The 12,904-nt window shown below is 32.0% G+C and overlaps 1 protein-coding gene across 5 annotated transcripts in view; it reads right to left on the bottom strand.

Moving 5' to 3' along the window:
- The window catches only part of LOC108751513 (ATP-citrate synthase), a 62,379-nt gene that overhangs the window by 15,213 nt on the left and 34,262 nt on the right, over positions 1–12,904 (bottom strand). For all 5 annotated transcript variants that reach the window (XM_018491738.1, XM_018491740.1, XM_018491741.1 and 2 more), the window contains exons 2-8: positions 11,775–12,129; positions 10,072–10,265; positions 9,563–9,873; positions 7,756–8,074; positions 5,935–6,373; positions 1,793–2,118; positions 1,193–1,712 (exon numbers count right to left, since the gene is read on the bottom strand). In XM_018491738.1, the coding sequence (XP_018347240.1) occupies positions 1,193–1,712; positions 1,793–2,118; positions 5,935–6,373; positions 7,756–8,074; positions 9,563–9,873; positions 10,072–10,265; positions 11,775–12,116 (2,451 nt within the window). In that variant the 5' untranslated portion in view covers positions 12,117–12,129. The remainder of the gene's footprint in view (positions 1–1,192; positions 1,713–1,792; positions 2,119–5,934; positions 6,374–7,755; positions 8,075–9,562; positions 9,874–10,071; positions 10,266–11,774; positions 12,130–12,904) is intronic.

The raw sequence follows: 12,904 nt of genomic DNA, 5'->3' as shown, positions 1-12,904 counted from the left end.
CTCGACTTCCTCGATTCAAATGAATGCCAAACACAAACAAATAGACCGATCTGGCTGTAACTTGGTGTGTGTTCCTCCAAGAGATGCTACTAACTAAATCTAACCTTGATACGCGCCAGTAGTGCCATCAGCAGTGACTTTGCACGGACTTTTCAAACGACCCTCGTATATCAAAGTAACGCACAAGTTCTCCATTTTGTGCGTGTGTGTGTGTGTGCGCGCGTGCGCGCGTGTGCCTATTACCATACCTTAAACCAATAATACTAAGTACTTATTGGACTATATAGACAACTAAATCGAAAAGGCGATCAAAATAGCCAATAAGAAGACTGTCGGCATTTCGGCTCAGATAAAAGAAATGCGCTACTTTTATATATCTAAAACTTTAGCACTGGCCTAGTTTCCACCGAGGTTTTAATCAGATCAGAATGTAAGAACCAACCAACTACAGTTGAGCATTCCCCTGTCGTTCGACTATAACAAGGAAATACTCGACTGTAGTTGGTTGGTTCTTACATTCTGATCCGGTTTAAACCCTCGGTGGAAACTAGGCCACTGATACTGTTACAGCGCTTCACCACGATAAAAGGTGAGAAACCTGAATTAACAAGTGTAGTAACGTTTTGTTTAACGATGAAATTTTATGTTACGTGCCATTTTGTTATTATGTGCTAAATTATGAAAATGTGACTTTTTCGTATTTATCAAAGTTGTAAAAACAGATGAAAACTAAAATTATCTTAGAATTTTATATGTAAAAACATATTTTTCACTCGTCCCAACAACTGTGTGTTTTCTGTCCGAATAGAGATTCATTTTACATGTTTTTTATGACCATTTACTGTCAAGGGAAAAAAGGACAGTTTCATCCATTTTTATAAATTATTTTTAGTTTTAAAGTGATCTCGTCATTTAGGCCCATTTTACAATTCACGGTTAACTCTTATCTGAGATTCAACTTATTCATTATCTCTTTCCAATTCTAGAATTGGAGAGTTAACCGTGAATTCTAGAATTAGAAAAAGAGGAAAACTAAGTTGAGCGTCGGTTAAGAGTTAATCGTAAGTTGTGAAACTGAACCTTAAATTTATTCAAATTGTCTGAATCACGATTCCAACATGACCGCGGCGACTACTCAGGAATCTTAAGCAAAAATGAGCTATAGTAGATAATATCAATTAATAAAATTTACTCTGGCCCATCCATAATCCATTGGTACTGTCGGCACTGGAACTTCGGGTTCTGGCACTATTATGCCATCTTTTACTAACTGTTCGTAAACAGTTTGTATGAGATCACCAAGATTATCAAAACTATTTGGGACATATGCATTGGCCGCCTTCAACGCTGCATTTTTTGCAGAAGCCGTTTCAAGATTGGAGTTTGCGATAGAGCCAGCATGACCAAATTGAACCTCAGAATTGAACATACTGGCACAGGTACCAATGCACCAAGCTATCAAGGGTTTTGTAACTCTGCCTGTTTTTAATGCTTCGCATACTTCATATTCTTCGATACCACCAACTTCTCCAAGCAATACGATTAACTTCACATCTGGATCGTTTTGATAACGCATTATATGGTCCATAAAGGTAGTTCCTGGATATCGATCTCCACCGATAGCAACACCCTCTAATACTCCATTAGAAGCTTTGGAGATTATATTATTTAATTCGTTTGACATGCCACCAGAACGAGAAACGTAAGCGACACTGAAAATAATGTTATTGTTGTCTTTCAATTGATTTTGTAAAATGTTATTACATCCAAAAATCTGGTGTACAGTATTTACCTGCCAGGTCTATACAATTTGCTATGCAAAATATTATCCATCATTCCGCCTGTATTACCGATTTTAAAACAGCCTGGTTTTACACCTCCCACAGTAGCCGGTCCAATTATAGTGACATTCCTTCGTTGCGCTGCTAGAATCATTTTTCTGGTCATATTTTCAGGTATACCTTCCGCGATTATAGCAATCGTTCTGATTTGCGGAAATTGTAACGTTTCCATGGTACTTTCATAAGCAGATCTTAAAGAGGCAAATGTGACCATTACGTCTGCGTCCATATGTTTAGTCATAGCGTCTTTCATTTGTTTGTAAACAGGAATAAGAACCTATTTATAGAAAATAAAATTAATGCAATCATCGGTAAAAAAAAAACGGGTTTCTAAATGTTAGCACAAAGAACTATGCCCAGTTTTATAGGAGAATTTGGCCCTTGAACAACTTTGAGATATGCCTAAAATTTTAAGGTATCAAAAGAGAATAAAAAATCCCATAAGTCCAATTTCATAGGAGAGATTTCCTGGATGCTAGAATTATCCAAAGTTCGCTGTTATGATCATGTACCATTAGTCTGATCCAATTTCTCTGCGTCCAGGCACTTCCCCGCGGTGACGGCGGTAATGAATTGTACCAAAGATATTGAAGGTATTGAATATCTAAAATGTATTTGATACAATTCATTAATCCGGTTAAGTCCCTGGTCGCGATTCATGCCGTCATGTCATAGAAATTCGGATTCACTTGTAATGGCGGTGATGCACCTGGAGTTCGCTCTGAAGGGGGGGGGGGAGATGACAAGCAGTGAATGTACCAATCGGAGTAAACCAGTCTTTGGTACAGGGTGAAGCCCTGAAGCAGCTACTGGTCACAATAAGATCCATGGCAATATAGAAAATATTTAAAAAATCAGTTGTGTAAACATTTGTTGACTGAGGAAGTGCTAAATTTCTTGAAACAAAAATCTAGTAGTTCCACAAGAGCCCTACTCAACACATTTAAATATGTCATACCTGTTGGTGCCATTATAAAAAAAACGTACTAAAACGAGAGATGGAAATGGATTACAGTTAAAAATACTGAACCTCTTTATCAAATCCATTAAAATCTTTTATTTCATACTTTGAGTGTCTCTCTCCCCTCTTCATCAATTAATATATATACTTATAACTATTTATTTGGGGTCCAAAAAAGGTTTTAGTTGTCTTCGTCAAGATGGGACATATTCTAAATACTAGATTCGAGAAATCAAATAAAATCAGCCCTACATAGGGTCCCATACACAATACATAATAGCGAACTTTAAACAGCTGTTGCTATAGCACTCAAGAGACTCATTTTACAAAGTGCATACTTGGAACTTTTTAATCCTTTTTTTATGCTCTACAATCCTAAGTCTCAATGCTGTTCAGCCGAGGCCCAAACTGGGCATAGTCCTTAACCTGACAACAGATTGTGAGTAAAAACCGAACAAAGCCTGCTGACATAACTTGATAGCAAATTGACAGCAAAAATCAAACAAGATGTCATTTTCATATACGCCATCGCCATGAGATGGACTTGCTTCTCGTAAGAAGAAATCGCCCAAAGTCCTATAAGAATTGGCGTATGTAAATCAAATAGGCAAATTTAAAGATTTCCAAACTCCTTCGGAGTGTGTTTTCTGGATCTCCAAATATTTTTTAACTATTTTATGACTTTCTCATGTGTATTTTTGAAATATGATAATCAATAATATTTTACCAATAAAACTGTTGATTTTTTCCAGTTTTCACACTAATATATACCAAGAATATAAAACTATGTATAATTATATATAACCGTTTATATATAACGCAAAATTTTTTGAGAAACTAGATCGATTTAAATGAAAATGACAAATCTTGCTCGGTTTCTGCAGTCAATCTGCCGTCAAGTGTTAGCAAGTTCTCCTCGGTTTTTGCTCGCAAATCTGCTATCAAATTATATCGGCAGAATCTGCTCGGTTTTTTTTTATCAGCCATCTGCTGACAAAACATGTCAATAGATTTTATCGACAAATCCATAGTCAAATGCGAACTAAATGGTTATGGTTTTATAGTCAAAAATCTGATCGAGTTTGCGCGCAAATTGTTAACATTTTGCTATCAAAGTTTCTTTGAAATTTTAAAATAGCATAACTTTGTCAAAAAAAATCATAGAAAAATGTTCAAAATATTCATACATTTCAATGAGCTTAAAAACTCATAGAATTTTAAAAAATAATAAATAAAATGCCAATTTGAGCCGACATTAGTTATTAGTGTGTATTGTAATACCATTTATTCAAAGTGAATATTAAACGTATAAGTTTCGACCTACGATCAAGGTCCTCTTCAGTACAAAAAAATATATATTAAAAAAATTACATAATGATAGCGCATACGAGTATAAATTAATAACATAAAAAACGAAGAAAACGTGGTGGTGTTGTCCGAATTAATCTTGGTCATTAAATTACTAAGTTAACTAAAAAGAAAAATATTTTTTGTTTTAAAACGCGACGAACCAAAAATTTTTCTGTATATCATTTATTCCTAATATTTCCAAAAAAATCAGTATGCTCTTAAAAAATGTACCATTTTTACGTATATTATAGAGGCATAGAGGCTTATAGAGGCATAAATAAGCTCAATAGGTTTATCAAAGTTCAGAAGAATGTGTCATCTCAATCTTCTCAATCCAATATATAAGATTGACTGTAAAGACTGTGATGCGTCGTATGTTGGACAGACAAGCAGATGCCTAAAAACGCGCATAAGTAAACATAGGAATCATATTAATAGAAACACGATCCAATATTCGGTTATCACACAACATCGGATGGATTTATTTTATGAATTTAATTGGGATAACGTACATATTTTAGACGCAAAGAGCAAATTTTATATAAAAGATTGTTACCAGAGATGATACATATTAAAAAACAAAAACAAGGCCTGAATTTACAAAACGATACACTTTCTCTTGATCCGTTATATATTGACCTATTTTCAGAAACGTAATGCTTCCAATCTATATCGTTTATACTTTGTTATTTATTATTTATATTTTTATTTACTGTCTTTGTAAGTACATGTTCTGTTGTCCATTGTTTCTCTCAATTTTCATTTTACATCTATCTACCAAACAGTTATGTCGTGTCTAATATCTTTAAATTGTGTTTCATGTAAGTGAACTAAAGTTGGATTTTTATTGTTATTTATATTAACTTTTTAATTTATTCACATTTGTATTACAGTAAATGGAACAGTTAATTGGAACAACAAATCTTATAAAAACAGTTCAATCTTGACAGTCATGTAAGTTTTTTTACCATTTTTCGTGTATAATCTCATGTTAGCATTTTTTAAATTATTTTAACCTTTTGGGTCGGTCGCGCGTTTTAAAACAAAAAATATTTTTCTTTTTAGTTAACTTAGTAATTTATGACCAAGATTAACTCGGACACCACCACGTTTTTCTTGCTTTTTATGTTATTAGTTTATACTCGTATGCGCTATCATTAATGTAATTTTGTTAATATTAATATATTGTTTTGTATTGAAGAAGACCTTGACCATACGTCGAAACGTATACGTTTAATATTTTGAATAAATGGTATTAAAATACACACTAATAACCAGTGCTCAAATTGGCATTTTATTTATTATTTTTTAGAATTTCTGTAGAGCCTATTGATTTTATTGTTTTTCATAGAATTTTTGCCATGCAGGCAATTTCTCTGAGCAGCGCAACACTTCAAAAGAAAAAATTTTTGTCCTATTTTTCAAAGCATGTCTTCAACCATCATGCTCGCCATTGTGCAAAACAGTTTCTATAACTCAATTAACAGTTCCTATAACTCAATTTTGATTTTCTTATCGAGGAAAACGTTTAAGCTTTTTAAGTTTTGATTCATCTCGATACGATTTTTATTACGTTATTGCTATTTGAAAATAATAAAAATTTGTGCTAACATTTAGTGGCCCCCATATTTTTGCTGATGAGTGTATTTATATTAATACTAATGATACTATTGATATTTACATTAGCTATTAAGATATTCTAAAAGCTTTACAAAATTATTTTTTATTATATATTTTTTAATATTAGGCTATTTCTAACTTTTTCTTTATTTGAAATCTTACCTCTTTATGACCCCAGTAAAATTTTTGTTTGTGATCACCAGTAAAAGGATAAACAATAGCCGCAACGGATGGTTCGGATCTTCGGCAAACAAAATCAAAATCCAGCATACTTTGTACCGCTCTTGTTTGCATACCCCAAATAATAGATTTCGTTTTATTACTAAAAAGTTGTTTATCATCGATTTCTGAATTTACTGCTTCTACAGTTTTCAATTTAAGCTGCTCTGATGATGAATGTACGTTATTTTTGGACGATGTGCATGGTGGTCCAACATCTTGTCCAGATGGTAGAAGAAAGTTCGCTGTTGAGAATTCTTGAGCTTCTGGATCAGGAATTGGTTTCTTTCCTAATGCCATAGCGCATATAGCTGTCATATGCGTCTCGGGACCAAATACATGAACGGGAATTCCTAAACGTCTACCAACTTCCCGTATAATTCTACCAAAACATTTTTTTAAATATTATATACACATTTACACAGACATTATACTAATTATTACTTAATACGTAGGCTGCTGGAAAAGTTTCTGCAAACAATATGAAAAAAATCATATAAAATTCGATAAATGGCTTTATTGTTTTTCAAAGTATTCGCCTTTAAGATCGATACATTTTTGCATACGCTCGAACCAATTTTCGAAGCATTTTTTTCACTCTAAGGTGAACTGTAACCTCAGAAATCAGTGTACGAAATGTTTCAGCAGCTGCTTCAGGCGACTCAAATCGCTCATCACGCATCTTATTTTTAATGTTTGGGAACAAAAAGAAGTCATTAGGTGATAAATCAGGTGAATACGGACAATGAGTCATCAATTCGACATTATTACTGGATAAAAAATCAACGGTTTGACGTGCTGTGTGACGGCTGGCGTTGTCATGATGAAGGATGATGCGACGATTTCGGTTTGTTCTACGCAATTCATTTATGACTTCTGGTAAACAAATTGTTGTATACCAATCAGGCTATTTACAGTCCTTCGATCCTCTAAAGCCACGGTTGTCACATGTCCGGTATAATCGAAGAAACAAGCAATCATTTGCTTGACAGCACTGCATGAACGAACAACTTTTGTTGGTTTCGGTTCATTTTGAAATACCCAAACAGCGGATTGTTGTTTACTTTCGGGCTTATACGAATAGATCTGTTTCGTCCCCAGTAACGATGTTGTAGACCAAATTTGACCGACTTCGGTTGAATTTCTTGAGTATTTCTTTGCTCTATTTAACACGAGCCTGTTTTTGAGCTTCGGTCAAATTGTGTGGGATCCAACGACTGCAAAGTTTCCGTATGCTCAAGTGATCATGCAAAATCGTATGTATTGCTTTCATGTCAATGCCTAAGGATGCCTGAATCTCGCGGTATATTATATGCCGGTCTCGCTCAATCATTTCACGCACAGCATCAACATTAGTGGCAACAACAGACGTGGACGGACGACCTTCACGGAATTCATCACTAAGAAAGGTACGTCCACTCTGGAATTCGGCAAACCAATTATAAATAGTCCTATTGGCTAGTGCTTCATCCCCAAAAGCCAAATGAAGTCGATCGATGCATTGTTTCGGAGTTAGATTACATTTGTAATCGTAAAAAATCATTGCCCGAAAATTTTCACGCGAAATTTCCACTTTCTTACAAAATAACTTCTTTTAAAATACTATGCAAAGAAAACTAGTTGGCTTGAGTACAAACTGTCAATTGAATTATAGGTTAAAAACGTCTAATTTTATGGATATGATAGTAGCAGAACGTTGGCGTCACTGGAAGTACTAGATTGCAGAAACTTTTCCAGCAGCCTACGTAGTAATTTTTTCTTTACCTTAAGCCTTCTTGATAGTTAGGTCCTGCTCTTCTTACAAAAATTTTTATATCATATTCCACTAGTTTAGACTGATATTCTTGAAGAGCTTTAACAATGCCTTTAAATGTTGCAGCTACATTTGTAAAATTAGCAATTCCTCCTCCTATAATAAGTACTTTTCCATCAGAACGCTTTACCTTTGTCATCAAACTCAATATGGTTTTTGCATATTCATAAGTTTGTTGTTCACTAGGAGCACCAGAATATTCACCATAATTGGCCAGTTCATCAGCTGCTCCCAAATCACAAATTGTATCTGAATATATCACAGAAGCACCTGTAAAAGTAAATTTAATATAGTATCCGGGCAAAACGGAAAATGTTTAATGTAAAAAAAAAAGGATGGGTACAATCTTATAGTACTAGATGAGGAATAATTCCTTGTACAAAAATAAATCAGAAAGTGCACAATAAACTTTTTTCATCCAAGGCTTTGTTATAAGAAATTTTTCTTCTAATAAAATAAATAAACTTTAATTATTTGTTATATTTTCTTTAGTCCTACCACTCTTGAAGTCGTGTGGACATAAGCTAACAGTAAACGAAAAATTATTGAAAAATATTGAAAATAATTCATTGAAGCGATGTCGAATCAAGTGTTTGAATTTTTAATCTGTTTCTATCCGTAATCTGCTTGAATCAGTAATTTTAGATTAGTTATTTGCTTTCTGTATATCACACAGTCTATATAGAAATAAAACGTGCAATCCGGTTAAATCCGTAATTATCTATTGGTAATTTACTTTTAATATTTTATCCAATGTTCAATGCAATGAACGTGCGACTAATTCGTTTGAATTTAACATGCGGTACTAAAAAATTGTCTAATATAGGATACCCACCAACTGTTAATCATTGATCTCGGCCAGTAATATCGTTGAAAAATACGCATCAAGGTGATATACATACAAGTTGTTCTCAAACAAAAACCCCAGCGTGATATACAGAGTATGTAATATTGCGGATCTACGACGACAAGATAATTTCTAGACATAATTGTGACTACAATAGTGCAGGTTATATCCGGAAGTCATCCTATTGCCGAGAATCTGTAATGTTGTATACTCTGTGTAGTACTAGGGCTCGTTGGGGAAGAAACGATTCATATATCAGTGATCACTTTGATGCATGCTTTCCAATGACAAATCACTTTCTAGGATCGCAGATGAGTATTTCATTTCTGAATCTATATGATCCACTAATCTATATGAATCCACTAGTTCACATTATTATATTTATCTAAACGTATAGAAACGGATTCAGTGTATTCAGTCTACAAAATTCAATACCTTTTTCGCGGAGATAACGTGGATTCGAAAACTTGATTTATATGGATTTATCCAATTCAATCCGTTCTCATTTGCTGGGAATATAATAACATTTATATTGTGTTTTCCAAACCTTTATTAAACACACATGTATTCCAACTTGATTCGCGATTTTCAAACTTGAAGTTAATATTCTTTTTTAAAGAGCGAATGATTTTAAATATTGCAGCTACATTTGTAAATTAACAATTCCTCCTACTATAGGAAGTATTTTTTCATCAGAATACTTTACTTTTGTTATCAAAGTATGGATTTTGCGTATTCATAAGTTTGTTGTTCACAGGAGTAACAGAATACTCACCATCTATAATTGACCAATTTTTCTCAAAAATAAAGCGGTTATTTTATATTTTGTACTTATTTTTATACAAAAAAATTGCCTCTGATCATCGATTACTATAGACTCACTCCCACCTTGTGTAACCATATCTACTAACCACCACCGGCAACCATAGTCCATATACGACCGTCTGGATTTAGAATTGTCAATTTCAAACTAGCGCCAGATTTAGCATCCAAATCAGCTATATAGGCTTCTTCTGGATAAGCGTCTCTTCCAAATGGCGGCGGGTAATCGATTTCTCCCCAATCTGGTTTACATATGAAATCTGCCGTAGTGTCTAATTTGGCCGCAAGATCGAGAACATGAATTGCATTATCCGTAATCACTAATGGATTGATTTCCAAGTACGTAAAATGTAAATTAACGTAAAGCTTATAAAGAGATTCTATGAATTCAGCAATCACCCTAAAATAAAAGAGAAGTACAAACAAAAGCTATAAAATCTATATGATTTAAAACAGAGCTGGGATTTAGTTGCACATTTCGGCCAATTGGCATTTAGACTGCATGCGAATTGGTAAAGAAAGAGGCAGAAACCAAGCTAAAAATCAGCCAAAATATGCAACTAAATCCCAGCTCTAAATGATTGAACATCATTATTACACTTTTTTATCATCCATCACATTCATCAAAAGTCTATCAATCAATGTAGACCGATCAGGCATTTCGTTACCAACTGATATATTTAATTTTAAAGCTTTAGTATCAACATCTCCGATATCGATACCCCCTTGATGATGAAATAATATCGTATCAGCTTTACGGTGAGAATAGATACAAACATAAGCTTCTTCTTCCTAAAACGTAATATATACATGTATTATATGTATTTAGTCCACAATAATCATATATTATAATCTTGTAATTGTTGATTTCTTAACCACTCAAAGTAAGCATAAAATATCTAACATGCTACACGTAATGTTCAAGTTAAGAGTGATTCTATTATTGCGAACATTACATTATTTATTCAAAATTTATTAAAAATTCTACTATTATATATTTAATTATAAATCTTTGTACATAATTAATATAACCAATTAATATAGCCTAATTCTAATGAAAATTTTTCTCAAAATTTTTCATATAATTTTTCAGAATTTCCATATAATTTTATAATGTCTTTACACTTTTTACACAAATTGGAACATTTCTCAGAAAATTACATCTTTCCTCAGAATTTTTCATATATATGTTAATTATAAAATAGCGTAAAATTTCTAAGATTTTTTGTAAATATAATTTCTGATAAAATGTTATAAAATCTAAAAAATTTCAAAATATTTTTTTTAATTATCGGATGAGAAATTTAGAATACTTCAGAATTCACTTGTATGAAAAATTCTGAAAAAAGATGTAAACTTTCGAATATTTCTGAGTATTTCTGAAAAATGTTCCAATTCGTATAAAAATTATGAAAAAAATTTTCACGGAAAGTTATCAAATATTATTTAAAAGAAATCTTTTTGCTAACTGAAAAATAAACCATGCTGTTTTACATTATATTTAATCTTCCAAAATATATCAAATGTTAAAAGAGCCTTAAAAAGCCATGGTCATCGAAAAACAGATAAAGTTGAAGATTAAATAAATATCGATTGTGTTTTTTTTTTTATTGAAAAGGCTCAAATATCATCAATACATACTGGAGAATCAAACGATAAAGTTTAATTTAAAAGTAATAAAGCTTTTTTTTGAATCATATTCGAATCTAACTATAACTGTCAAACTTCGGTAATTTTTTATTAAGTATTGTTACAATGTGCTTACATATGTGTTACGAACAAAGTCCGCATAGTGGGCAGTGTTAACATTGCCTGAGTTGCCTGCTGTACAATATCAGTATTACCCACTTGCGAACTTTGCCCATTTTGCGAATAAATACACACAGCTGTTAAATATATTTATAAAGAAACAGATATTTTGCACTACTTTTTTCATTTATTATATTATATATAATTCGTCGTCATTAGACTTTTTTCCTTTCTATTTTCCATAAAACATACAAAAATCGCTTAGATTATTTTTTTAATAATATAGATAAAGGACATTCAAAGATTTACAATGAAGGAAAATTAGGATTTTTATTAGGCTATTTTATATTTAATTTTTATATAGCGATCATTGTACGAATATAATTGTATTACATATATCGATAGATAAAGTGGTCATGCTGAATTATATACAAATAGAATAAAGACTTTCATTCGTATTATTATTTTATTAGGATAATTTTATTAAGATTGTTTTAAAACAGTTTTAAGCACTGTGTATAAAACTAAACAATAATGCAAAAAAAATCTTACCGATTTATGTGGTACGAACGGTTCAATTATAAATGTTTTTAATTTTCCGATAGCTTTGCCAATGCGTTGCTCTTTATTCATATGCTGCTCAATCCATTTTTGTACTGCAATTAAATCTGCGTTTACTTTAATTAATCCAAGTTTTCCTCGTCGCTTGATTAATTGATCTGGTTTAACAACTAATCTTTCTGTTTTGAGCCAGGAATGTTCATTAACGATATCAATCCAGTTTGTGTTTTCCGTAATAGATACAAATCTACATTTTGCTGCTTTTGTCCCAACAGAAAGTTTACGATTGATCAAATTTTTCCCAGTTGCTTCTCGAATTGCTTTTGCTGCCATTATTTAAAAATTTCTGTCAAAAATCAATAAAAAATCAGATTTAAATTTTTGAATAATATTTTTCCGTTTTGCTCATTTTTTCATAGTATAGTATTAATCCTTAGTACACATCTGAGTTTTTGGTGCCCTTATATATTACATACGAAGGATCTTTCGTGTCCTGAATTAATTTTCATCACTTTTATAAGTATATAAAAATTATTGAACAATTTTTACGGATATATGTTGACATTTTTAAAAAGTATTCGTAAAGTTGTATATTTATAATACATAAATTATCACATATATTATATACAATTGTTGTATATAATATTATTATATATAAGCAAAGAGAAGAAATGGACGCGAATGATCCAAGTGTATATTAAGGATAAGAATAAACAATTCAAAGCTAATAAGAGTCAAAGTCGATGAAGGTGCCAAGGATTAAATTATAAACTCAATAATTATTTTACATAATGTGTAATCTTCTTTATTATAAAAATTTCGGCTCTCTTTGGAGTCCTCTTCAGGAATGTTACATTTCTTAACTCGTTTACATTGATCCTTCCGTCAAAAGTGAGTCACTATCCATATAAACAAATTAAAAGATGTAACATTGCTGAAGAGGATTCCAAAGACAGTTAAAACGTCCATAATAAAAAAGAATTTATAATTTAATAGTACCTTTATCGGCCTTAACTCTCATTAGCCTTGAACGGATTGTTTATTTTTATTTTTAAGATTGTGAGTTTGTTAATAATTTGATATTTGTATATTAAGGGTTGTAAAAAATTATTCATAAAAAA

The sequence above is a fragment of the Trachymyrmex septentrionalis genome, unplaced genomic scaffold (genome assembly GCF_001594115.1).
Source record: "Trachymyrmex septentrionalis isolate Tsep2-gDNA-1 unplaced genomic scaffold, Tsep1.0 scaffold48, whole genome shotgun sequence".
NCBI lineage: Eukaryota > Metazoa > Arthropoda > Insecta > Hymenoptera > Formicidae > Trachymyrmex > Trachymyrmex septentrionalis.
The sequence above is the reverse complement of the archived record's forward strand: the minus strand, read 5'-3'. Positions and strand labels throughout refer to the sequence as shown.